This window comes from Physeter macrocephalus, chromosome 14, assembly GCF_002837175.3.
Source record: "Physeter macrocephalus isolate SW-GA chromosome 14, ASM283717v5, whole genome shotgun sequence".
In the NCBI taxonomy this organism is placed as follows: domain Eukaryota; kingdom Metazoa; phylum Chordata; class Mammalia; order Artiodactyla; family Physeteridae; genus Physeter; species Physeter macrocephalus.
The window spans coordinates 77,232,290-77,259,985 of NC_041227.1; the positions used below are offsets into that span (position 1 = coordinate 77,232,290).

At 42.0% G+C, this 27,696-nt stretch overlaps 2 protein-coding genes across 2 annotated transcripts; one reads left to right on the forward strand and one right to left on the reverse strand.

The window, feature by feature from the left end:
* On the reverse strand, positions 1–27,167 carry LOC129392715 (zinc finger protein 12-like). The gene is made up of 5 exons (XM_055089759.1): positions 27,113–27,167; positions 22,446–22,595; positions 22,081–22,176; positions 19,054–19,161; positions 1–982 (listed from the first exon to the last, which is right to left on the reverse strand). The coding sequence occupies exons 1-5, from the start codon at positions 27,165–27,167 to the stop codon at positions 978–980; spliced, it is 414 nt and encodes a 137-aa protein (XP_054945734.1). The 3' UTR covers positions 1–977.
* LOC129391357 (zinc finger protein 345-like) lies at positions 975–7,700 on the forward strand. The gene is given in 2 exon segments (XM_055089770.1): positions 975–4,006; positions 4,008–7,700. Coding segments are annotated over 2 exon segments (2,487 nt in total). The 5' UTR covers positions 975–2,567; the 3' UTR covers positions 5,056–7,700.
* Positions 27,168–27,696: the final 529 nt, after the last annotated feature.

Genomic DNA, 27,696 nt, shown 5'->3' on the forward strand with positions numbered 1-27,696 from the left:
TCCTCTATTACTTAAGATACCTCTTCTTAAACATTATCAGTCCATATTCATCCTTTTTTGTTGATGTTACTAAAAAACTTATGGTAAGTTCCATTTGATCCTCCTTTTAAATACTGCTCATACATCTTACCCACATCTGCACCTCTTCTTGAGGTTTGCCTGTCCAGATTCTTAAGAAAGGGCTTAGGACTGTGCCTGGCATGTAGTTAATGCTTGTTGTGCGTATTTTACACTTAGTTTATGTTTGAGCTCAAGTACTCACCTTTGTTTTGAAGTGCTTCTTACTCTCTCCCCTCTTAGAATTCCCATTTCACTTAGCAGCTGAGCCACAAGGAATTCAGACCTAATCATATACTGACACCTGAGAGCATCTGGTTATTGCTGAGGCTTTTGTCCCCATCTGGGGGGGCCTCTTTTAATTTTTTTTAACTCTTCCTTAATTTGATGTATAATATATAATAGATATGCTCATCTATTAATATTGATAGATACGTTTATTCAGAAAGCATTTCCTAAGTACATAGGCCTACATCACTTACCTGTAGATTGATTCATAGGGTACATGGATTGACATGGGGCTATGACAGTCTATACTCTTATGTTTTGTTATTTTTTAAAAATGAATTTGTTTTTATTTATTTGTTTATTTTTGGCTGCATTGGGTCTTCATTGCTGCACGCGGGCTTTCTCTAGTTGCGGCGAGCAGGGGCTACTCTTTGTTGCGGTGCTTGGGCTTCTTATTGTGGTGGCTTCTTGTTGCGGAGCGTGGGCTCTAGGTGCGTGGGCTCAGTAGTTGTGGCTCACGGGCTCTAGAGCACAGGCTCAGTAGTTGTGGCTCACGGGCTTAGTTGCTCTGCGGCATGTGGGATCTTCCCAGACCAGGGCCCGAACCCATATCCCCTGCACTGGCAGGCGGATTCTTAACCTCTGCGCCACCAGGGAAGCTGTACTCCATGTTTTGAATAAAAATTTCCAGGTTATTCTGTGGGGGAGGTATAAATTAGGAGGTTGGGATTAACATATACACACTACTATATATAAAGTAGATAATCAACAAGGACCTACCGTATAGCACAGGGAAATCTACTCAGTACTCTCTAATAACCTATATGGGGAAAGAATCTAAGAAAGAATAGGTATGTGTATATGTATAACTGAATCACTTTGCTGTACACCTGAAACTAACACAACATTGTACATCAACTGTACTACAATACAAAATAAAAATTAAATTAAGAAAATTTTCCAGGTAATTCTGATGCCTTTTGAGGGCCACCAACTGAATGTCTACTCAAAGGGACTCAAAGGCAACTGGAGATACATTAAAACCTGCTAGGAGCATAGGCTGTAGTTGGGAGAAAGAAACAAAATTGTGTGATATATATTGAAATTCAGTGTTACCAAGTGCTATTGGATAAAGTTAGTCCTTTCCATAGTGTATTAATAAAAAGTATAGGTAGTGACTATTTCAGTGTTGGAGAAGATGGAGTTGGAGGCATCATTTGAAAAAAGTATGTGAGGAAGGGAGGGGGAGAGAGGGAAGAACGGGGGAGGAAAGGGGAGAGATACATTTCCTGGAGGACGTCTGAGTTTTTAGTAGAACCAAAGCTGAAAAGCAGACTTCTGAATGTAAGAACCTATCAGACTTGTAAGGCTTGTGATTGGGAATAAATATTTTAAAAAATATTTATTGTGTATTTTTGTAAGGATATCTTGAACAACTAATATGTCTTATTTTGCCCATTGGCTTACAGATAGTGGGCTGTATCTGTATATGTACAGATAATTTGTTTTATCCCACACCTAAGACTTCCTCTGATATTTCTCCTGAAATCCATGTACACTAATATTTCTCACTCTACTTCCTGTTCATGGTTTTCGTTGGGATAATAACCCAGTTATCTATGAGTTTCCCTCAGCTCACTGTTCCTTATGTTTAGTTTCTTCTTCTCTTTTTAGTTCTGAAGGTCTTATTTTATTTATTTTTTTATTTTTTTTGCGGTACACGGGCCTCTCACTGTTGTGGCCTCTCCCGTTGCGGAGCACAGGCTCCGGATGCGCAGGCTCAGCAGCCATGGCTCACAGGCCTAGCTGCTCCATGGCATGTGGGATCTTCCCAGACCGGAGCACGAACCCACGTCCCCTGCATCGGCAGGTGGACTCTCAACCACTGTGCCACCAGGGAAGCCCTGAAGGTCTTATTTTTAAAATAGCAAATATATGTGTGTGCATTATAGTTTTACTCTCCCTTTTCCACTATAGCAGGTGTTTTCTATTTTTCTTTTTTCTGATCTAAGGGGATATATAGGCTTGGGATTTGGGGATTTCATCCTAGGAGCTTGGGACTAAAAAATGAGAATCACTGATGTAATAAATTTTATTTACATAGGAAATGTGTTAGCATTTTTAAAGTATACCTAATTTTTCTTATTTATGACCTTATAGACAGAAGCCAGGAAAACCAAGATAAACATTTGTGGCGAGTTTCACTCATCAACAAAAAAACACTGACTAAGAAGAGAGATAATGTTTTCAGAAAAACACCCTGTCAATATGACTTACATGGAATGAGTTTGAAAAATGTTTCAGAATCCATTATTAGTGATAAAAATCATTCAAGTAAGAACTCTAATGAAATTAATGCATGTGGGAAGTTGCTTCTTGATAGTAATCAAGAAAATACTCATCCTGGAAAGAAATCTGATGAACATAACCAAGATGGAAAATCTCTAAGTCATAATGAGGACCCTACGGGGCAACAGAAAATTCAGCCTCTGGGACCACCTGTTGAAGGTCATGAATGTGGTGCAGCTGTCCTTAGTGAGGCAGCCATCATCACACCTCAGAGGACCCAAACTGAAGAGAAGCCTCAGGATTATAAGGAACAGGGGGAAAATACCAGTGACAAGTCAACCCTTAAAGTCCAGCAGGAAATTCACACAAGGGAGAATCATTCTGAAGTTAATGAGCGTGAGAAGTCAACCCTCTTTAAACATCAGGAAGTTAATGTGGAGGAGGAAACCCACGAATCAAATGAAAATGGTAATAATTCCAGCAAGAAGTCCCATCTCACTCAACTTCATAAAACTCACACGGGAGAGAGAACGTTTGAATGCAGTCACTGCAAGATATCTTTTTACCAGGAATCCCACCTCACTCAACATCAGAAGACACACACAAGAGAGGAACAATGTGAAAGTAATAAATGTGGGAAAACCTTCCAGAAATCACAGCCCACTGACCCTCAGAGAACTCACACAGGAGAGAAACCCCATGAATGTGATAAAGCCCCTGAAAAGTCGGCCATTACTGACCAGCAGAGGACACAATCAGAAAAGAAGCTTTATGTATGTAATGAATGCAAGAAATCTTTTCGTCATAGCTCAGCCCTAAAGGTCCATCAGAGAATTCACACAGGAGAGAAGCCCTATCAATGTAAGGATTGTGGAAAGTCCTTCTATGCAAAATCAAACTTCAACCATCATCAGAGAACTCACACAGGGGAGAAACCATATGAATGTAAGGATTGTGGGAAATCCTTCTGTGTGAAATCAAACCTAACTAAGCATCGGAGAACGCATACAGGGGAGAAACCTTTCAAATGCAATGAATGTGGGAAAACTTTCTCACAGAAGTCACAATTTGCTGATCATCAGAGAACACACACAGGGGAGAAACCCTACAAATGTATTGAGTGTGGAAAATCCTTCTACTATAAGTCAGCTCTGATTATACATCAAGTATCCCATACAGGAAAGAAACCGTATGCCTGTAATGAATGTGGGAAAACCTTCTGTGTGAAGTCACATCTCACTAAACATCAGAAAATTCACACGGGATTGAAACCCTATGAGTGTAATGAGTGTGGCAAATCCTTCTCTATGAATTTGATCCTCACTGTACATCAAAGAACTCACACGGGGGAGAAACCCTACGGGTGCAATGAATGTGAGAAGTCCTTCTACAAAAAGTCGGCACTCACTAAACATCAGAAAACTCACACGGGAGAAACCACACAAATGTAATGCATGTGAGAAAGCCTTCCTTATGAAGTCAATCCTCATTATACACCAGAGAACTCACACTGGGGAGAAACTTTTCAAATGCAGTGAATGTGAAAAGTCATTCTATGTGAAGTCGCTACTTAATATTCATCAAAGAAATCACACAGGAAAGAAACCCCATGTATGTAAAGAATGTGAGAAAGCCTTTTCTATGAAGTCAAACCTCACTGATCATCAGAGGACACACTCAGAAGAGAAACCCTACGAATGTAATGAATGTCAGAAGACCTTTCGCCATAAGTCAACCTTAACTGTACACCAGAGAACTCATACAGGGGAGAAACCCTGTAAGTGTAATGAATGTGGGAAAGCCTTCTATATGAAGTCAGCCCTCAGTCAGCACCAGAGAATACACACAGGGGAGAAACCTTACGAATGTAAAGAATGTGGTAAAACCTTCCAGAAGTCACACCTCACTAAACATCAGCAAAGACACACAGGGGAGAAAACTTACGAATGTAAAGAATGTGGGAAAAATTTCTTCCAGAAGTCACACCTCATTGAACATCAGAGAACACACACTGGAGAGAAGCCCCATGAGTGCAATAAATGTGGGAAGTCTTTCTGTTATAAGTCAGCCCTAACCATACATCAGAGAACTCACACAGAGGAGAAACCTTATAAATGTAATGAATGTGAGAAGTCTTTCTGTATGAAATCACACCTCACTGTACATCAGAGAACTCACACAGGGAAGAACCTCTTTGAATGTAATAAATGTGGGAAAACGTTTTATGTGAAGTCAAACCTCATTAATCATCAGAGGACCCACACAGGGGAGAAGCCCTATGAATGTAAGACATGTGGGAAATCCTTCTGTATGAAGTCAACACTCATGGTGCACCAGCGAACACACACGGGGGAGAAGCCCTATGAATGTAATGAATGTGGGAAAGCCTTCTGCAAGAAGTCAACTCTCTCTAAAGATGAGGTAATTCACACAAGAGAGATACCCAAAGTGGCAGCAAATGTAGAAAATACTCCTGTGTAAAGTCACATTTTGTCACACCTGAGAGAACTCACAGAAGAAACTGTAAGCTCTCTTATAGCAGAGGACTTGTTAGGAGAGAGATTCCCTGAGAACGTTATTAGTATCCACCTACAGATCCACTATATGCTTCAGAGAAATCACAGGGGAAAGGCATCAGAAGTATTAAAGCATTTACAAAGTCACAACTTACTGAACATCAGATAATTGATATTGGAGTGAAACTGTACAAGCGTTTTATGTACAAGTGTTCAAGAAGAAAACCAAACTTCATTATCTAAGGAGTTAATACTGAGGGGAAATCTATCAATTTAGGAAATATGGATACATTTTTTTCCCTCCAGAAATAATGTAATAATGGAAGTCATGATTCTCGTGTGGTACCAACTTTTGAAAATGTGACCTAAAATCTGTCTAATGCCAATGATACTCGTTTTGTAATATGAAGCCTTTGGAAACACAGGTTGCAGCAGCAGACTGACAGCATTAGTCACGTGAAGTGTACCTGAGTTCTGTAAGAAGGCTTAGGTGTGTTAGCAACATACCTATGTTGTGTGTTTGATTTACATGGTGGATGTCAAAATAGTTGTCAGTAGGAGATATCTCCCCATAGCTTAATAATTATGATGACAGATTTCTCACAGTAAATGCCACCAGTGTTTGTATTTTGGTATACAGTATACATTTTAAGTGAAATACCTGACAGATTTGAAGTACTGTACCACAACATATTATTGAGAAAATCAAAGTATAGAAAACTATCCAGCCTGTTACCTTTTGTGTAAGAATTGAGAGGATTCTCACACATACACACAATTACTTATTTTTGCAAAGGAAAACACTAGAAGGATAAACTACAAACTATTAAATACCTATGAAGGCAGAAGTGAACAGGAGGGTAGAGATAAGGGTGGAAGCAAGTTTTCTTTGATTTTACCTTTTTATGAAATTTTGACCTTTGAACAAATGTAAGTTATTTATATATTCAAAAGTAAAAATAAAAGATTCTGAAATTGAAAACAAATCAACTTAATATCAAATCGGCAACTCAACCACACAAAAGAAATAATTATTTGAAGAAACTTCTGAACTCCATATTATGATTTTACACCCTTAATGGGATGTGTTTAAGGACAAAAAGACCTGTAAAAAATTATAAAATCATCAATTTTCTTCTTAATAATACTGGTATTTATTTGAATCTATTTTGTATATATTGTAGGATAAAGCAAAAATAAATTATTAAAGTTACTAGGAATCAAAACTTCCAGTTTAAAAGAGACAACCATAAAAATCAAAGAATTTATGTAAAACTCCCTATAATGATAAAATATAGATTGAAAATATTGCTCATTAAAAAAATTATGTATTTCATAGCTCTCTCCAGCATTGCCCCCTCCAAGGCACCAGGACTCCCTGGAGAAAGAGCTGAGTCTAGGTCTGGGCCCTGAGTGTCCAGGGTGAGCCTGGGACATCTTGGTCAAAAGCCAAGGAAGCACGTGAACGTCAATGGGTATGTGTCAGAGGTCAAATGTGAGGTAATTTGGTGGTCAGACAAAATGACTATCACATTTGAATAAACAAAAATCCGAGACTGCAGCTCAGTTCATTTCCACCATTGGAGGCAAATCTTAAACTCCTTACTCTGTAATTAGAAGAACTAGGTTTTCACCCTGTCCTTTTAGTAGGAGCAGCTTTTCATCTCCAGTTGTGGGAAGACTTCTGTTGTAGAAAAACGCCAGCTCATAAATGTAGAAGGACTGACTGCTAATTTGCAACCTCTGGTGCATCTAGATCATTAGATGGAAAGGAAGCGGTATTTGTGTAGAGCCAGAGTGTCCCCCACAGACATCTTACACACTGAAGCTGGGAAAAGTGAACCTTGACAATTGAATGATTGCCCCACTTTAACCAAGTGATCAAATGAGCAGCAGTGACATTATGTCTTTTGATTAAATGTAATATGAAGTACTTACATTGCACCGTGGAGTACTCTTACCAAAATATTTAATGTGAATCTAATCAAGTGTTTATTAGTCTTCAAGTTTACAGGAAACACAGGAGATAGAGGAACAGCTTTTTTGGAGAAAACAATCAGATAAATCTGGAATGCAGGGTATTTTTCCAGACAGCTGGCCTGGTCTTCACAAGTCAGTGTCATTTTTAAAAAGAAATGCAGGGAAGGATTTTTCGATTCAGAGAAACTAATGAGACATGATCAAATGTAGTGCATGAACCTTGATTGGATCCAAAAGACATCTGGTTCAAAAAGACATCTATGTAGATACTTTGGAGATAACTGGAGGAAATTGAATGTGGGATGGGAATTCAATGATATTAGGGAACTAGAGTTAATTTTCTTAAGTGGTAATTGTGGTTATGAATGTTAATGTGTGTTTCTGAGGACACATTTGCTGACTGGAGAGATGAGCTCATGATATCTGCAGCATTGAAGTGGACCAGGGGAAAAATGCATATGTAAGTAAATGAAGTAAAAATAGCAAAATTATAGCAAGTGTTGAACTTAGTGGTAGGTACATGAGTGTTCACTATATTTTTCTTAAAAGAGCTCTGAAAATTTTTGTAAAAGGTTTTGGAAAAGTATCACATCACTTATCTACTCTCTTACTGTCTTCTGGCATACGTATATAAACGTTCTCATTGTTACTGATTTGCTCTTCAATAAAGAAGCCAAACAATGCCTTTCAAAAAAAAATGTTTGTCTTGGGTTTAGCTGGTGTGATGAAAATGTCCACTAAGTATGCAAAGGCGGGTACAGCACTGTTACCACCACAAGCCTGGGGTCAGCAATACTGAGAACAGCAGTGCTCCTTATGCTGAGAATTGTGCCATGTGCACCCTTACTTTTCCTGCTCCTGGTGGGACTCTAAGGGCTACCTACAGAGGTACAGTGCTTGTAGCCCAGGCATTAGGAACCCAGGAACCATTTGCCTAATAGGGTGCTAGGTACTGTGCCCTCTTGCTTTCTGCTTTTCCCTGTTTCCTGGCAGCAGGTTGGCAGGCTACTCTGCACTCCCTCCTTTTGGGAGAGCCTTGATGTGGCCTGTTTTTCCTCCCCTCACCAGGGACTGTTTCTGGCAATGGCCCATAGGATGTTTAGGGAAAAGTTCTGGGTGACTTGATAAGTCATGAGCAGAATGGCATTGTCTGTCCAGATACAACCCTTTGGTTGCATCATTTTTTAAAAAAATATTATTTATTGTTTTTGCCTGCGTTGGGCCTTTGTTGTGGCATGTGGGCTCTTCGCTGTGGTGCTTGGGCTCAGTAGTTGTGGCGCGCAGGCTTAGTTGCCCCACGGCATGTGGGATCTTAGTTCCCCGACCATGATTAGAACCTGCGTCCCCTGCATTGGAAGGTGGATTCTTAACCACTGGACCACGAGGGAAGCCCCCCGTTGGTTGCATCTTGTGACTCAGAGCTAGTCTTCTGAAGATGGGGAGCAGAGAGATGGAAGAAAGTGGGCAGTGATGACCCAGGGTGGTGACCTTACCAGCTCTGAAGCTGCTCTGTATTGGGAAGAACTGAGGTCATGTGTAAGCCTGTTGGAGTTGAGGTTTTTCTGTCACTTGGGGCTGTAAGGCATGCAAACATTGCAGAGGTATGTATTTTTAAAAATTATGTCATTCACAAGTGTTAGATATAGGAATTTGGGGGCAAGAATAATTTCTTTTGAGAAAATGATTCAGCCACTGCTTTCTGCTTTGTAAATTTCCATGTAACGAAGAAATGATGTTTCTTGAGAGAAATAAGAGTGCAGGAGATTTCCTCTTGGCACCTAGTTACATATTAAGTATTCTTTCTCTATATATGAAACAACCTTTTACAAATTAAATGAATTTTTCATTGATCTTTAACCACTTTTTTCTTGACAAGATGTGGCTTGATGTAAGTAAGGGTCTGATTTTTATTTTTCTAATGAATTGCTAGTTGTCCTTATACCATTTAACTAATCTTTTTGTTGCTGATTTGAAATACGATCTTTATTGTGGCTTAAATTTTCATGTGTAGTGTGGCTTTGCTTCCTGTCTGCTCAGCACCATTCCCTACATCCTTCCAGAAAGAAGCTGAGACCCCAGAGCTGGCACATTCCCTGGTGGGCCAGTCACAGCACCATCCTCCTGGCCCAGTTTGGTTGTTCCCAGGATGGACACTTAATCTGAGAGGCCAGGGAGAGCCAACGGGAGTTCTCACAGGGGTTTGCAACAGCAGATGATTATAGACCAGTGGTTAGTCTGTTTTGACCTTGGAACTGCAGGCAGCTTGGTTACATTGTCTTATTTGCCTTCTCTGTCCTGACTCACAGGTTGTAAGTACTCTGGTTCTTTCCAGATTTTTGTTTTATTTATATAGCTCACATTTTACACTGGTGCTAATTAACTAAACTGGTATTTTAATTGCTCTTGCTTTGTAACACTTCTCCAAGTCCCTCTTCATTTCTATTTTTCAAGACTTTCTTGGCTTTTCCCACATTAGTTCTTAGAGGCGACCTTTAGAACGGATTTACCAGGCTCCTCTCCAGAGCTTTTGGGAATTCTGATTGAATTTAAATTTAGTCTAAAGTAGCTGCCTACTGAGTGGCACTCCTAATCCCACTGGCTGGACCACTTCCCCCCTATCCAGAGGCAGGGCTCAGAGACGGTTTCTGTTGGTCTTTTTCCTGTGAGTGGGCCATACTTTGTTTCTTTGCATGTTTTGTAATTTTTTGCTGAAAACTAGACATTTTAAATATGATAACGTGGGAACTCTGGAAATCAGATTCTCCCCCTGCCCCAGGGATTTTTTGTTGTGGGTTCTTGTTATTTGCGTCCTTATTGACTTTTCTAAACTTATTTTTATAAGTGTATATTCTTTGTCATGTGTGGCCACTTAACTCTTTTTAGTTTTTATTTTATACTGTAGTTGATTTACAATGTCATGTTAGTTTCTGGTGTACAGCAAAGTGATTCATAAAGAGTCATAAAGAATATATGTATTTTTTTTCATATTCTTTTCCATTGTGATTTATTACGTTATTGAATATAGTTCCCTGTGCTATACAATAGGTCCTTGTTGGTTTTCTATCTTATATATAGTCATGTGTATATGTTAATCCCAAACTTCTAATTTATCCCTCCCCCCTACCTTTCCCCTTTGGTAACCATAAGTTTGTTTTTGAAGTCTGTGAATCTGTTTTGTAAATAAGCTCATTTGTATCATTTTTTTAAGATTCCACATATAAGTGATATCATATTTGTCTTTGTCTGACTGACTTCACTTAGTACAATAATCTCTAGGTCCATCCATGTCGCTACAAATAGTGTTATTTCATTCTTTATATCTGGGTAATATTCCATTGTATATATGTACCACGTTTTCTTTATCCATTCCTCTGTCGATGGGCATTTAGGTTGCTTCCATGCCTTGGCTATTGCAAATAGTGCTGCTATGAACATTGGGGTGCATTCATCTTTTCAAATTATGGTTTTCTCTGGATATATGCCCAGGAGTGAGATTGCTGGATCATATGGTAGTTCTATTTTTAGTTTTTTAAGGAGCCTCTATACTGTTCTCCATAGTGGCTGCACCAATTTACATTCCCACCAACAGTGCAGGAGGGTTCTCTTTTCTCCACACCCTCTCCAGCATTTATTGTTTATAGACTTTTTGGTGATGGCCATTCTGACCAGTGTGAGGTGATAACCTCATTGTAGTTTTGATTTGCACTTCTCTAATAATTAGCGATGCTGAGCATCTTTTCATGTGCTTTTTGGCCATCTGTATGTCTTCTTTGGAGCAATGTCTATTTAGATCTTCTGCCCATTTTTTTATTGGGTTATTTTGATACTGAGCTGCATGAGCTGTTTGTATATTTTGGAGACTAATTCCTTGTCAGTGGCTTTGTTTTCAAATATTTTCCCCATCTGTGGGTTGACTTTTTGTTATGATTTCCTTTGTTGTGCAAAAGCTTTCAAGTTTAATTAGGTCCCATTTGGTTGGTTGTTTTTATTTTCGTTATTCTAGGAGGTGGATCCAAAAAGATATTGCTGCAATTTCTGTCGAAGAGTGTTCTGCCTATGTTTTCCCTCTAAGAGTTCCATAGTGTCTGGTCTTACACTTAGGTCTTTAATCCATTTTGAGTTTATTTTTGTGTATGGTATTAAGAGAATGTTCTGACTTCATTCTTTTACATGTAGTTGTCCAGTTTTCCCAGCACCACTTATTGAAGAGACTGTTTTCTCGTTTATTTTTGCCTCCTTTGTTGTAAATTAGGTGACCATAGGTGCGTGGGTTTATTTCTGGGCTTTCTATCCTGTTCCATTGATTTATATTTCTGTTTTTGTGTCAATACCATATTGTTTTGATTACTGTAGCTTTGTCAGGGCACCTGATTCCTCCAGCTCCGTTTTTCTTTCTCAGGATTACTTTGGATATTCGGGGTCTTTTGTGTTTCTGTGCAAACGTAAACAATTTTTGTTCTAGTTCTGTAAAAAATGCCATTGGTAACTTGATAGGGATTGCATTGAATCTGTATATTGTGTGGCTACTTAGTTCTGTTCCATTAGCTTCCAGAGGTCAGCTGTGTTTTGCCAGTTTCTGTAAACACCTGGAGCCCAAAAAAGGGGGGACAGTCCCCCAGTTTTGCAGGCTGGCTCTGTGTTGGGCACTCCTTCAGCACTTAGCCAGGCTGGTTCCACTCTGCCTTAACCTTCACTTCCAGCTTACATGGAGCCTGCAGGCCAGTCCAGGTGAGAGCATAGGGACTTTTCAAGCCTGTATTGCCGCACATAACTCTATTTTCCAACCTGTCCCTTCCCAGGCTTCTCAATACATCTGCTCATTTTGACTGTCATCCTGCCCCAGGTTGCTGCCCCCACCCCAGGACTTGCGCCTTTAAATGCCTTCGGCACCAGCCCTCTGGGAAGACTGCTCTCAGTCAAGGAAACAAAGGGAAGCCCTGTTACTGACTTACAGACAGCAGCCCACATGTGAGGCCCACAAGCACAGCCCTGTGGGGTAAGGTCTCATTCTTGCCCTGGCCCCAGCAACCTGTGCCTGGGACTCAGGCTGCTGACCTGAGATGTGGGGGACAGTGGGTGGGCAGCTTTCTCACTGCAAAGTGTTGCCCTTATCAAGCTTCCTTGGTGGTTCTAAGTCCTGGACTAGATTCTAGAGTTTTGCCAATGTTGCCAGCTTATTAATCGTTCATGTTGTGGGGGGGGGGGTACAGATTTCTACCATTTTTGGTGAAATCACTTCCTGTCAGTTTTCTAGCACTTCCTAATTGCTAGTACAAATGACTGTTCTACACTCGATTTTACTAGTCAGCATTGGAATAAGCTTTTACTCTTAAGAGCTCTGGTTCCATTTAGTGGAGAATAATTACAAACCAAGATCTGGGTGAACATTTTTCTCTTTCTTTGGGGGGGTGGGGGGTGCACACATTTTTCTGAAGGTAAAATACTGCATATTTTATTAGAAATTTAATACTATTACAGTGTGCTAGTATTTATTAGGATTCTGTTGATTCCACAAATAATCTTGTACTGATGTTGAAAAGATTTTGAGTGGGCTGCCTTTTACTTTCTAAGCCTCACTCTTGTATTTCATCATTAGTGCACCACTAAGTTTTGGAGGAAGGCATAGGTTGGTTGATTGATTATTTAATTTAATTAACTTATTTAGCGGTACACGGGCCTCTCACTGTTGTGGCTTCTCCCGTTGCGGAGCACAGGCTCCGGATGCGCAGGCTCAGCAGCCATGGCTCATGGGCCCAGCCGCTCCGCGGCATGTGGGACCTTCCCAGACCGGGGCACGAACCCGTGTCCCCTGCATCGGCAGGCGGACTCAACCACTGCGCCACGAGGGAAGCCCATAGGTGGCATTTTAGAAGACATGACTGCAGTTCACTTTTTGTTGGCTAATTCTGTGTCAGTGTCAGATTGGCTGCCAAGCAAAGTGGCTGAACCAAGAGAAGATTGAAATCTCATGTACAATTCCAAACAGGGGGTCCAGGGAGGTAGGGGACCCTCCCCATCCCATTCCATGGTGTTAGCCAGCGAAAAGTTTCCCTTTAATGTATTAATTTTCCATCCCCTAAGCAGGAGTTGGCAAAATAATATGGATCATAGGCCAAATTTGGCCCACTGCCTCTTCTTTGTACAGCATAAACCAAGAATGGTTTTTATAAGTTTAAGTAGTTTTTTAAAAAAATCAAAAGAATAATAAGTTCTATCAATCACAGCCCAAGCAAGGGAAGGAGGAAAGGGAGTGAAGAACCAACTTTTAAGAATGTGACTCTTTAAGAATGTGACTCAGAGGATGACACAGATTTCCCTAATGGGCTCCAACATAATCACCTGGCCACACCTACCTGAAAGGTAAGTTGAGAAGTCAAATCTCCAGTGATGTGCCAGTTGAAACTGAAGGGGGGGAATCTCTTTCATAAACAAAGCAGGGTAACACAGTAGTACAGTCAGCAGCCCAGTTTATTACACTGAGTTCTATGAAGTGATGCACTCACATGTAGAACACTTTCATCGTAGGGACGTTAACAAGCAGCTGTGCCATTTTCCTGAAAGTTGGCTTGGGTAGAAGTTGCCAGAAAAGGCACAGGAGGCATCACTTAGGTACCTAAGCTATAAAATTCTGGCTAAAACTGAACAGAATAAAACATTATTGGGGATTTTAATTAGGGGCCTTTAATTTTCCTGTGTGCATGTTTTCATATTTCTGGAGGAGTCCTGGGCACAGTGTTAACTGTACTACTCAGTTAAAAACATACTTATTATCAGCATTGGTTTCTGTGTGGACCCCACTGTTTCTTCATGCCAAACTGCAATTCCATCCCTTCCCCCACAGGTACTCACACTGATGAAGGTATGACCTTAAACACATACTACTGTAGCCTCTATGAGGGTGTGTGTGTAACTTTAATTGATGTAAACATTTTTTAGTTGCATGAAATCTCATTCCATCCATTTTTAAAATTCATATCTAAAAGTGTTAGTCAGCTGTGCTACAACAGAGCACACACTGCTAACTGCCGGACACCACCCCACTGCTTGATCCACATTTGACTCACCTCTTCTAATGACAGTCACCTAGGATATCTCAAAAGTCCTGCTGTGGTGAAATTCCTTGGGATCTATAAACAGATTGGGGTACTACTGCATGAAAAAGCACACATATTATTGAATTTAAAAGGTTATTTCCAGGTTAGTTTCCCAGATGCCTGTATCATTTTACATACTTCCACAGTATACAAACATACCAATACACCCTTACCAATATCTATCCATACACCCTTCTTTGGGGCGCTAGAGTGGACAACCCAGCCAGCCACACTGAGGTGGAATAAAGAGAGGGTGACTCTCTGTGGCCTCAGAAGAGGGCCCTGGTGTTAGGAATGGTCTTCATTTTGACCTGTTTGAGAGGCCACAGAAGCAACAAATGAACCACCATTTCACTAACACTAGGATAACTGAAAAAAACAAAAAAACCTGGGGGAATCTCACCTCTATGTGCCAGGAGGGGTTGACCTCCTGCTCAGCCCTTGGAAACCCCCTGGGAGTTCCAAATCTGCTCACACTCCACAGTATGAGGTCACTGTGTATAAAGAGCAAGTACTCCTGCTCTGCCCCAATTCCACATTCGGTTTGCTGCTGGGTGGGGAAACAGAACCATCCCCTGTGGTGCCTTCTTTCATGAACTTAGGCCTTGCCGGGAATAATTAAAAACTTTTCAAATATTGCAGTCCATCAAATCTAAGACAACCCATTATTTTAAGTACCTCTAAGGAAGAAAAAAAATCAATGCCAGTTGAATCAGAACATGCTATAGATCCTAATTTCAGAGATGTAATAATATGAAAACACTGACATCTCTGAAACAATAAAGAAATCCCATGACTGCGTTACTGAAGAGGCAGTTGAGGACCACTTACATGTACAGGACCCTTTCATGTCAGGCACTCCATAAGAGAAAAAGAATGTGGTAAACCATTTAAACTTTTCAAACATTTTACTTAAAAGGCATACTGTGTATTTAAGCTACTTCCCACTAGTGTAGGAAACCTCTGTAAATATTTCAACAAATATACTATGAATATATAGTTGCTACACAAAACTATTATACGCTCTACCAGAATTTTAATTCCTGTTATGTAGTAGACTCAAGATCATCTAGACAAATATGGTGGAAAAAATGATAACAAAAACAGGTGCCATGAGTGATAGAAATAAATGAGAAACATGGCATTTCATCTCCGTGGTAAGGGGTGAATTACTCAAATAATACAGGCTATCAGGCTAATCACTGGACAACAGAAGTAGGTCCTTACCTCACACCATATATTGTCAACAACATGGTAGCAATGATCCATTAATAACAAATTAACCTAAATTTATGTCATGCATTAGCAAAAGAAAGATGTACCTGACGTATCAGGTTCCAGAGGTTCTTAGGTCAGTAACGTAACAATTCAGGAAAACATGGTTTTCTAATGCTTAAACTATTTACACCAAAATTTACAGAAAATAATTTCGATATCAACACCTCAAAATAAATGATTTGCCTAAAGTCCACTTTTCAATTGCGTAACTCCTACAAACTCTGTATCTTTAGTTATCCCTAAAAGCAACCTACATCAATCAGCTTAAAAATAAATTGAGTCTTTCAGAAAAGAAACAGTCCAGAGGTGGAATGGCTACATGGCTGGCTGGTTCAGTGGCTCAAGAGCATTGTCCAGATCCCAGGTTCTTCCAATCTTTCTGCTCTGCCATGTGCAAATTATATCATAATTCATTGTTGAAAGACAGAGCCAGGCATCACATCAGACGAGGAAAAGTTCAACAAGGTTCCATTTCACCCAGCATGATTCCTTGAAGCTTTGAAGAAAACTTTTCCAGAAATAACCTGTCAGATGTTTCCTTTATTTGTCTAGAATTGGGTCCTCGGACCACTCTAAACGAGTTGCTGGCCATGAGAAAAAGATTATCATTATTGGCTGAAACTAATCAGGATTTATTCTGTTCTGTCAGGAGGAATGGATACCCAAACTTGGCCAGCCAACAATAAGGAGTAACTAGGGTGGTCACCCAACAATGCCAGCTACAAACCCGTATGAACCCACTCTTAATCCATTCAGGAAGGAGCAAAGCACAGTGTTTAAAAACACCATCGTATCAAATAGAATTAGTTAATTCCTAGGTTACACATTATGTGTGCTCTGCACACTTACACTTACGTAGGCATCTAAATAAAAAACAGTAGGTGAAAAAGATTAAAATGAAACTATTTTAGGTACATCTAAAGAACTGTACTGAGTGCATTGAGTCCTACATTCCTCACTACAGACTTCTGGCATTAACAATTTTAAATTATCTATGCCATTTTCTATATTTTTGCATAGATTTCTATCTCTTGCTAACTCAGATACAGTTGAAAACATTAAAAACAGTGGCTCCCTTATGGAAGACTTAGTTCATTAACAATGATAAAATGCATTTATAAATGCCAGAGAAGATTACAAAAAGAAGCATACTTCATATCTTTCAAATATTAGTTCAGTAATGATGCATATTAAGATACTAACATAGTGGTGCTACTTAAAATGGGTCATTACCATATACCTTAGAAATTATTCTAATAAGGATACGATGCCTTTTCAAACATGATTCAAACTGAACATACAATTCCTGTAATGCAGCATCTTAAAAAGCAAACAAACAGACCAAAACACCCTCAAAAGCATTAGTCCTACATCCTCAGGACCCATTCATATATGAGCTTAATGTTGCCATGTTGCTGTTTTGATTAGCTACCTGACAACTTTACAGCTTCTATTTACATAAGGAGCATGTTTATTCACAACAGCCATCTTCTGTGGCTTCTTTTTTACAAAAAGCTTTATATTTTATCAGAAACATAACTTTCAGTATTCATAATTTCCAACAGAATATGTTCTCCACATTCCTTAAGTTGAGAGAGTTTCCCTTGGTCTGAATTCCCTGATATGTGAAACAGCTTGAATCCATGGTGAAACTATGTACAATTTAAGTATCAATAAATTTTTACTCCTGTCAACCCATCATGGGGCCTAGTTACAGTTGTGGTTTCCATCCTGTGAACTTCCAGATTCCAAGTCTGACTAATGCTTGAAGGCTTGTCCACACTCACTTGTGTGAACTCTCTTAGGATGGTAGGAGTTTCTGATTCATTATATTGAGGGTTCTGTGACACTAAATGAGGTGTGACTTCAGAGAAGCCTTCCCACGTCAAGTACGTTCATATTCCCTCTTCTGTGAATTCTCTGATGGCTATTGAAGGCTGATTTGTGATAGAATTTTTTCCCACATTCGTTACATTCATAGGGCTTCTCTCCTGAATGAGTTCTATAATGTACTGTAAGGTATGACATCCGAGAGAAGGCTTTCCCACATTCGTTACATTCAAAAGGCTTCTCTCCTGAATGAATTCGATGATGGATAGTGAGATATGACATCTGAGAGAAGAACTTCCCACATTCGTAACACTCATAGGCTTTCTCTCCTGTGTGTGTTCTCTGATGTCTATTAAGGGCTGAATTCTGGCAGAAGGTTTTCCCACATTCATTACATTCATAGGGCTTCTCTCCTGAATGAATTCTATGATGTATAGTGAGGTATGACATCTGAGAGAAGAACTTCCCACATATGTAACATTCATAGGGCTTCTCTCCTTTATGTATTCTCCTATGTCTACAAAGGGCTGAATTCTGGTAGAAGGTCTTCCCACATTCGTTACATTCATAGGGTTTCACTCCTGAGTGAGTTCTATGATGTATAGTGAGGTATGACAACTGGGAGAATAACTTTCCACATTCATTACATTCATAGGGCTTCTCTCCTGTGTGGACTCTCTGATGTCTCATGAGGGCTGAGTTCAGGTAGAAGGTTTTCCCGCATTCGTTACATTCATAGGGCTTCTCTCCTGAATGAGTTCTGTAATGTACAGTGAGATATGACAACCGAGAAAAGAATTTCCCACATTCATTGCACTCGTAGGGTTTCTCTCCTGTGTGTGTCCGCTGGTGTGTAGTCAGAGTAGACTTGCGGCAGAAGCATTTCCCACACTCGTTGCACTTATAGAGTTTCACGCCTGTGTGAATTTTCTGATGGTCATTAAGTGCTGACTTCTGGGAGAAGGTTTTTCCACAGTCATGACAAACATAGGGTCTCTCTCCTGAATGTGTTCTCTGGTGTTGTGTGAGATGTGTCTTCTGGCAAAAGGATTTTCCACAATAACTACATTCATAGGGCTTCTCTCCTGAGTGAGTTCTCTGATGTTGAATGAGGTGTAACTTCTGGTAGAAGGTTTTCCCACATTCAGTACATTCATAGGGCTTCTCCCCTGTGTGTGTTCGCTGATGTACAGTGAGGGTTCCCTTCTGGCAGAAGGATTTCCCACACTGGTTACATTCATAAGGTTTCTCTCCTGTATGAGTCCTCTGGTGTATAATAAATTTTGACTTTTTACAGAAGGATTTCCCACATGCATTGCATTCATAGGGCTTCACTTCCATATGAGCTCTCTGGTGCACACTGAGGTTTGACATTTGGAGAAAGGCTATTTCAGATTCATTCCACTTGTAGGGCTTCTCCTCCATATGATTAACAAACACTGTACCCTTTTGAAAGGCTTTCTGATATTCCATATATTCAAAGGGTTTCTCTAAAATATGAATGTTCTGATAAATACTTCCTTCATTTAGAGCATAAGCCTCCCTATTTTGATTAAATTCATAAGGTTTATCTCCTGGATGAGTTTTTTCAAGCTTAACATGGAGAAGTGATTTCCCACATGCACTACATTCATCAGGCTTCATTCTTGCATAGCTTCCATCACTACTAATATATTCTGAAGTAGATTTTAAACTCTTTCCACATGAGTCACATTTACAGGATATCTTTCTTGAAGGAACAGGGTTTGTTTCCACATTAAAAGTCTTACCAAAAACATTACCTCTCTCTTCAATCAGGGTTTTGTCGTTGACAGATTCAGTTTGCCTTGAATGTCTGTCTTCATTTTCCTGGGCTCCCTCTATCAGATCATGGACTTCCCAGTCTTCTTCTAAAGAGGCAAAATTAACCAATTTTTATACATCTTCCTATTTAAGATATGAAATGTGACTTGTACACAAGCCATTTCTTTGTGGCACAGGTGCTAGCTTCATGGACAGATGAAAACAATTCAAAGTGTACTTTTTTCCCTTATTCTTTTGGTTTGGAATAAGCACCCACATGCACACACACAACCTCCACAATCTCCAGTCATGAGGAAAGCTGACAAAAGCACAAGCACCGGGCTTCCCTGATGGTGCAGTGGTTAAGAATCTGCCTGCAAGTGCAGGGGACACGAGTTCGAGCCCTGGTCTGGGAAGATCCCACATACCACAGAGCAACTAAGCCCATGTGCCACAACTAATGAGCCTGCGCTCTAGAGCCTGTGTGCCACAACTACCGAAGCTCACATACCTAGAGCCCGTGTTCCGCAACAAGAGAAGCCACCCAATGAGAAGCCTGCACACTGCAACAAAGAGTAGCCTCTGCTCACCACAACTAGAGAAAGCCCATGCACAGCAACGAAGCACAGCAACGAAGACCCAACGCAGCCAAAAATAAATAAAAATTAAAAATAAATTTATATAAAAACACACACACAAGCACCTTTGATCTTTGCTACTTTTAAGATTTTGTTCAAAACTGGGTATAGAAGGTAAAATACAAACGTGGAGCAATGAGAAGACAAAGGATGCTAGGTGAATGACCAACTCTTAGATGTGAAAGGACTCACAGCAAACAGGTAAACTGATGGGGCGACAATAAGTTTAGCCACTGGACAAGGACAAGGAGAAATCAGTCTGAGGAGATGGATTAGCACTTTACACCATGGCACTTCACATCAAGTGGAGAGACAGATCACAGGCTAAGGCACTGTCACCTACATCGAGATGTCTGGTACCAGCAATGCCCCAGCTTACGTTCAACCACAGGTCTCTGCTCCTATTGTTTTACTAAGTTTGCCGGACTTGCAGCCTTGATCCACTCACTATCCACTCACACTATCTTAGGGTGTGTCCATGCTTAAAAAAAAATACTATTCAAGTCCTTTCTCAAGTTAATTAGCTCCATTTCCCCTTAAAGTTGAAAATAATTACTCTCCATACATTTTTGATTCAGCCTTGCATTGGAACATTAACATTCCATGTGCAATGCTGAGTTTTAAATTACCCATGCATCTCTGTTCTCTTTTCTTAACCAAAACCTCTTAGAAAGTATGGCTCTATTTCCTATTTCTTTTGAACCCCTCAAGAGAAATCATAGTTGTTCTTAATCTTAATCATATGGACATCTTTCAACTACCAGCAGAATATATGGGATGTCACCTAGACATGCATGTTTAGAAATAAATGCCTATATCTGAATCACTTTGCTATACACCTGAAACTAAGACACCACTATAAATTGACTATACTTCAATAAAAAAAATAAAAATAATAAAATAAAAAGAAATACCTGCCTATAAATTATTTCTGACTGAATGGACAAGAAGGTTCTTTCACCTACCTGGCTCCTCAGATAATCAAAGAAATAAACATGTACTATATGTTACATACTATTGATGAGGAGAGAGAACATGGCCTTTTCTTTATTGGATTATGGGGGGCATGGTGTGCAGAAGCTCAAGCAAAGAATACATAATCAAATAACAGATTCCTTGATCAGACCTAACTTTTTTTTTAAGGCATCAACATGAGGTGGAGTCAAAGTCAAGAGAAAGAAGAGATTGGAGTGATGATTAGAGCTGGAAGGAAAAACTTCAAGGAGGGGTTCAATATTTGAGTTCAGACTTAAAGAATGTGTAATCTGGACAAATAACCCACACCCCAATGAAACAGAAGACATTTAGAAGTGTGGACCAAAGGGAGTTTATCTGGAGTTTCGGGAAACAATAGAAAATTAAAATTTCCAGGTAACACAGGGCCAATATTGGGTAATTCTTAAAAGAGGAGGAATTTACATTCCTTTTAGGAATCAACAGGGAATCGCTGTAGGCTTACCCTATGAGACTAGTGATAAGACGGATTAGAAAGGCAGATGAACACATCTTGCAAATCCAGTCAGAATGAAGGAGCGCCTACTGCTCCCACGGGAAACACTGAACCAGAGGACAGGGTGGACAATGCAGCATTAAACAGACAAAAACCCTCAAGACTTGAGACAGGAGGAGCCGTTTGAAGAAGTCGGGGAACAAACCCCCGAAGGGCGAAGCAGATCCTTCAGAGACATTTCTGGAGGGGGTGGGGGTGGGAGGATAAATGATCCACGACTCATTTCTGTACCTCCTACTCACTCTTGCACCTACTTCGACACGACAGCATTCAAGGCCCTGGCCACAGAACAGTAAATAGGAGACAAGATGAAAATGGGCATTTGGGGGAAGAGGGAGACACCAAACTCCAGCAGAACTCGTCTCAGGAATGACCAGCACCCGTGCTCAGAACAGAAAAGGTGAACTGAGTTTACTGGTTTATGCACAGGACGGGGGTTTGACCTCTGACCTCAAGGAAAGAGAAGTGAGAAGTGAAACTGCGGAAACAAGTCTGAGGCATTTCATGGGAAAGAAGTAAAAAGGGAAGTAATAAGAATATGGAGAGTCACAAGTTATTCTCTAGTAACAGACTATGAATGCCTGAAAGCAAAAAGAATCTACAGTAAGAGGTTACTGAATATGCTGTAAGAACAAGAGGATCTGAGGTTTAAGAGGAAGAAGGAAGTGAGTGGGTTTGGTTCTGGGTAGAAGCAAGCACGGAGAAGCTCTACCAACATAAGCTTTTGTGGGGAAGGAGGAAGTCTTTGGGAGCGAGATTTGTGTAGCTAAAGCACACAAGCAACTCTCCTTAGTCACTTCTAAGGCTTGGCACCATTAAAAAATACCAGGGAAAAACACTTCCGAGTTACCGACCTCCTCACTGCCTCACTCACACACCTGGGTAACTCTGAAGTAGGAATTCTCCTCCCACTATCCATGGCTCTTCTCCTTTCTCCAACTTGGTGATAACTTCCGGTTTGATAATGTGACACCCTGTTAACAGAAATGAGAGAGAACTTGAGCCTGGCTCCTGGGCTTCCAGATCTGTCGTCTTAAGCAAAGGGCTGCCTTTCGAGCTACACAACAGAAGTGGCCATCTGTGCTGTACCAAAATTAGAACCTACTTGGAGGCAAAGACCAAATGCCCTCCTGCCTGGTGCCCCAGATTACTCACATTTGTCCCATTAAATTCAAAGTTAAAGTCAGTAAGTTAGAGGGAAATCCTGTTTATCTCAGCAATTCAGAAAGCAGGCTCTGCTCACCCACGGAGACGAGGTGGCTGTAGTTCTCCAGCATCACGTCCCGGTAGGTTGTCTTCTGTTCAGGGTCCAGCTGCTGCCACTCCTCCTGGGTGAAGTCCACGGCCACGTCCGTGAATGACACCGGCCCCTGTAATGGCACCGTGATGGGAACTGGGTGACGTGGAGAAGACTTAGGGGGGCAAGAGCTCACCCAACTCACCAAGAAAGTTTACACTGTATATACCTCTTTTATGTTATGGATCTCGTGGGAGGAAAATAAATACAATACACTGCCATGAGTTCGTTCAGTGTACAGCAAAGAAAGAAAATATTGTCTTACACTGTGAGCCAGGAACAATCCTGGCTGTTGGGGACCTCCAACAGCAGACAAAGCCCCTGCCCCCGAGGAGCACAGGCCTGAGGGCATGCGTGCCAACCCGGGATGCACTGTGCCCCTTCATTTTGCTTCCAGACTGTTAATAGCGTGGTCCTCCTCTTACCTCCCCGGCCACTCCTTCTCAGTCTCGTTTGCTGGCTCTTCCTCTCCCCTGAGTCATCCTCAAGTTAGAGGGGCCTGGGGCTCAGTTATTTTCTTTTACACTTTGCTTTGATGGTGATCCCATCTGGCCTCATGGCTTTAATTACAATCTACATGTCAACATTTCCCAAATTTATATCGCCAGCCCAGGCTTCTCTCCTAAACTCCAGACACATGTGTCCCATTCCTGCCCTAAGCTTCTCCTACCATTCACAGAAGGAGCTGAGCTGCAGTATTCGCCACACTTACCAAAGGGACAAGCAAGCCAGGCAACACATCCTAGTTCCGTATTTTACTATGAAGATAAGCCTGCAGCGGTCTGACCCTGACCTGCCACGCGAGCTGTCGGGGACAGCTTGGTTCAGCTGCCCCTAATTCCCAGCTGGGGACTTGGAATCCCTTCTTCCCACCAATACCTTCCAGGGGAGGAGCACACTCCTGACAAGGGACAGAGAGCTCACAAAAGAACCAGAAATTGCCAAACCCAGTCGTTTTAGCGAGGATCTTTTGAATAAATTCACAAAAACTCACACCAGTCATTACAAACTGTTTATGCACTGTGCCCCTTCATTTTGCTTCCAGACTGTTAATAGCGTGGTCCTCCTCTTACCTCCCCAGCCACTCCTTCTCAGTCTCGTTTGCTGGCTCTTCCTCTTCCCTGAGTCATCCTCAAGTTAGAGGGGCCTGGGGCTCAGTTATTTTCTTTTACACTTTGATGGTGATCCCATCTGGCCTCATGGCTTTAATTACAATCTACATGTCAACATTTCCCAAATTTATATCGCCAGCCCAGGCTTCTCTCCTAAACTCCAGACACATGTGTCCCATTCCTGCCCTAAGCTTCTCCTACCATTCACAGAAGGAGCTGAGCTGCAGTATTCGCCACACTTACCAAAGGGACAAGCAAGCCAGGCAACACATCCTAGTTCCGTATTTTACTATGAAGATAAGCCTGCAGCGGTCTGACCCTGACCTGCCACGCGAGCTGTCGGGGACAGCTTGGTTCAGCTGCCCCTAATTCCCAGCTGGGGACTTGGAATCCCTTCTTCCCACCAATACCTTCCAGGGGAGGAGCACACTCCTGACAAGGGACAGAGAGCTCACAAAAGAACCAGAAATTGCCAAACCCAGTCGTTTTAGCGAGGATCTTTTGAATAAATTCACAAAAACTCACACCAGTCATTACAAACTGTTTCCTTCTGTACCATCACCTCTGAAATAAATATAATAATGGTATTTACCACATAATGATACAGATCAATATCAAATGGGTTCATCCATGGAAAGCACTTAACATAGTTCTTTGGACATAACACGCTTCTCAATGATACCTACTATTATTGTTGATAATCTAAAGTGTATCCCATTACTATTTAAAGGAGGACAGATATGAAGCAGAAAACAGAGAAGTAAATTTAAATAACTAAATGTAATGTGCCTGTGAAGTTTCTGCAATTGCCAAGAAAGGAATACAACACAGGACCAGCATGTTAAAAACAAAAAAGTTCAGGTGATTTCAAAAGAACGTGGAGGGAGGAATGGTGTGGAAGAGGTTAAGGAAAAGACCACGCCAAGCTCAGACGCCGTTTAAGATGGCAACAAACTCCTGACATTGACTGAAAATCAAAGTTCTTTATGCGGAACAATCGAAGAGGCAGGATGGGTCCTGTTAGCAAGGTCCCCTGAGATGCCAGGTCACCTGACCCACAGCTCCAGATGCAGAGATGTCCGGGACCCAGCCTTTGCTGGCCTGGGGAGGCTGAGGGTGCCCAGCTGCTGTTGGGACACATGCGGGGAGCGGGGGGAAGAGCTGGTTGCTGCCCAAGGCAGACGAGTGTCTGTGCAGAATTGCCTCAGCTCAGCATTGAGAAGCCTGTCTCAGAAAGCGACAGCAAGTCTTCCAGAAGCTGTGCCCATATTCCATTCAGGTGTCAGTGGTCACACCTGTGGCCGCCCGAATGAAGACTGGGGGCCCACACGCTCACACACTGAAACTTATTACCAAATGCAAGAAAGTGAGGGATCAGACCATGAACTAGCCTAATTTTAATGCATAAGTAGAATCACGCACACCTTATTCTACTTTTCGGTTTTGCATTTGTAATTTCACAAAATATGTGATTTGTGGGGTTTTCTAATTGTTTGTAATTTTGCCTGATGAGAAAAAAACAGCACAAAAAGAAAACATTATAGTTTTCACTGGTAATGGGCATAAAAATACATGCACTGGGCTTCCCTGGTGGCACAGTGCTTGAGAGTCCGCCTGCCGATGCAGGGGACACTGGTTCGTGCCCCGGTCCGGGAGGATCCGAAATGCCACGGAGCAGCGGGGCCCGTGGGCCATGGCCGCGGGGCCTGCACGTGCGGAGCTTGTGCTCCGCAACGGGAGAGGTCACGGCAGTGAGAGGCCCACGTACCAAAAAAAAACAAAAAAAACAAAAAAAAAAAACATGCACTATTGCTGCTTGAAAACAGCATTATTGTGAATGTTCCAGATGATTTTCCATTTGGTGATGGGTTAAGTGGCTTGCCCACGTTCACTTTTATCTAAAGGGAAGATTAGAAAATTGCACTCTTCTGGCAGTTTAAACTTGAAGAAAATGGATTTCAGGAAACCTGGATAACAAATTAAGAAAGCAATCAGAACTGCAAATATTTAGGGGGTTTAGGTTACTTTCAAAACACAAGGGAACAACCCATGATGTATGTATCTTAAAAGACCACTTGGTACCGTAAGATTCCACAGACAGCCTTGTAATCACAGAACTCAGAAGTGGTTACACATTTCGCACAAGCCACTTGCTCAGCATTAGGTTAACAGTGTCCGCTCACTCCCCTGCTTGGGGGCAGAGGGGACTGGTCTCCTTTCCTTTCTGAGATTCCTTTCAGGAGTGGCTAGAAAGCTTAAGCACTGGAATTCCATTAGAGAAAAGGAATATTCCTCAGAGGACTGTAAATGACAAAACCCCAAGAGGACTTTAACAGCTGCGTCCCTGTGTCACAGATCTCCCACGCACGGCTGGGGCCCAAATGTCACAGAACAGCGGGGGCTCAAGGGCCGCAGTCCTAGGACGCTGCTCCCCAACCACAAGAGTCCTCTGGCTCGTCAGGGAAAAAGAAGGGTGTTCTCAGACACACACAGCCTCCAGAGCCAGCAAGTGAGGACCCCACCTGCCTGGCCTGTCCCAGGAGAGTGGCTGATGCAGTGCCCAGGACCAGAAAGGGCAACTAAGACCCAACAGAAAGGGAACCACGAGACAGACGCATTCCTCCCCCCTCCCCCGCCTCCCCCCGCAAAGAAGCTGCACCCCAGTACTGACCAAGGAGGGTGCTCTTTACCTAGAAATCTGATCCACACAAACGTGATTTTCAGAAACTTTTAAAATGCATACTATTCAACCTCTCAAAGTTAAAAAAAGGGATGAATTACATAGCAATGCTGGAAAATACAGGAAGAAGACAATAAACCTTGGAAAACAAGGTTTACTAACATGACTCCAACTGGAAAAATTTAGAAATATTTAAGACAACTCTGAAAGCCAATAAGACAAGGAAAACAAAACAGAACAAAACAAAACACAACAAGACAGTATTGGGGCAGGAAGATGGGCAGTGGACATCATATAAAAACAGAAATACACCAGTCTGAAAAGACCACAGACTGAAGGATTCCAACTACGTGACACTCGGGAAAGGGCAAGAATGCACAGACAGTAACAAGGTCAGCAGCTGTCGGGGGCTCGGGGGCATTGGGGGGATGGACAGGCGGCCCCAGGGACGTTCCGGGCAGTGAAATGGCTCTGGGTGGCGCTGCAGTGGTGGCGGCAGGTCATCACACCTGTCCAAACCTGAACAGGAGGACACAGAGAGTGAGCCTCCATACACACTACAGACTCCAGGGGAGAATTAGGTGTCAACGCTGGTCCATCACTCAGATGACGCGCCACACGGGCGAGAGACGTTATCAAGGGAGGGAACCCAGAGGGACGGGTATAGGAAACTGCTGTCTGCTCGATCCTCCTGTAACCCTAAAACTGCTCTAAAATCTGTCTCTCAATTAAAAAGAAGAAACAGCTTCTGAGCACGTGAAAATACTCTCAGCCACATTCACCATTCAGAAAAATCCCAAGGGAACGTCCATACTGTTTACCGGGGCCTCGGACCAGCGGGCACACGCCGCGACCTCGCCCCTTCCTGTCGGGCATCGCGCTGGAGCCCAGAGTCCCCCTGACTTGACCCACCGCACCGCACCCCGCGTTTCAGGCCGTCCCGTCTCTAGACATGACATCTTTCGATCAGTTGTGTGCCAATTACAAGGTTTCCGATTCTCCACGGGATGAAACCAAAACCAGCACAGAGGGGAGGCTCTTCACTCAACCTCAGGGTCTGCCTGCATTCACGTCCCGCTGTTCCTGACAGGAGGCCCACATCCGAAGGAAGGAGGTCCTTACCAGCACCTCAGGAGCCTCATCCAGTCCACCTCACGCTGCCCTGAGAGCCTCGCCAACCTCTGCAGCTACCCAAGTCCTGGTCACTTGAGGGCCGTCACCCTTCCCAGAGTCACTGAGCCGCGGGCTCTGGCAATGCATTTAAAACCAGGCTCTCGGGCTTCCCTGGTGGCGCAGTGCTTAAGAATCCGACTGCCAATGGTGGGCACACGGGTTCGAACCCGGGTCCGGGAAGATCCCACATGCTGCGGAGCAACTAAGCCCGTGAGCCACAACTACTGAGCCT

What these genes read in the sequence shown, in the direction of transcription:
- LOC129392715 (XM_055089759.1), bottom strand. Translation starts at nt 27,167, where the DNA reads ATGCCCGACAGGAAGGGGCGAGGTCGCGGCGTGTGCCCGCTGGTCCGA. An exon ending in CAGCCACCTCGTCTCCGTGG is followed by an intron (nt 22,177 to 22,445) that starts GTGAGCAGAGCC and finishes TTCTGTTAACAG; the next exon opens with GGTGTCACATTATCAAACCG. An exon ending in CCTACTTCAGAGTTACCCAG is followed by an intron (nt 19,162 to 22,080) that starts GTGTGTGAGTGA and finishes TTGCCTCTTTAG; the next exon opens with AAGAAGACTGGGAAGTCCAT.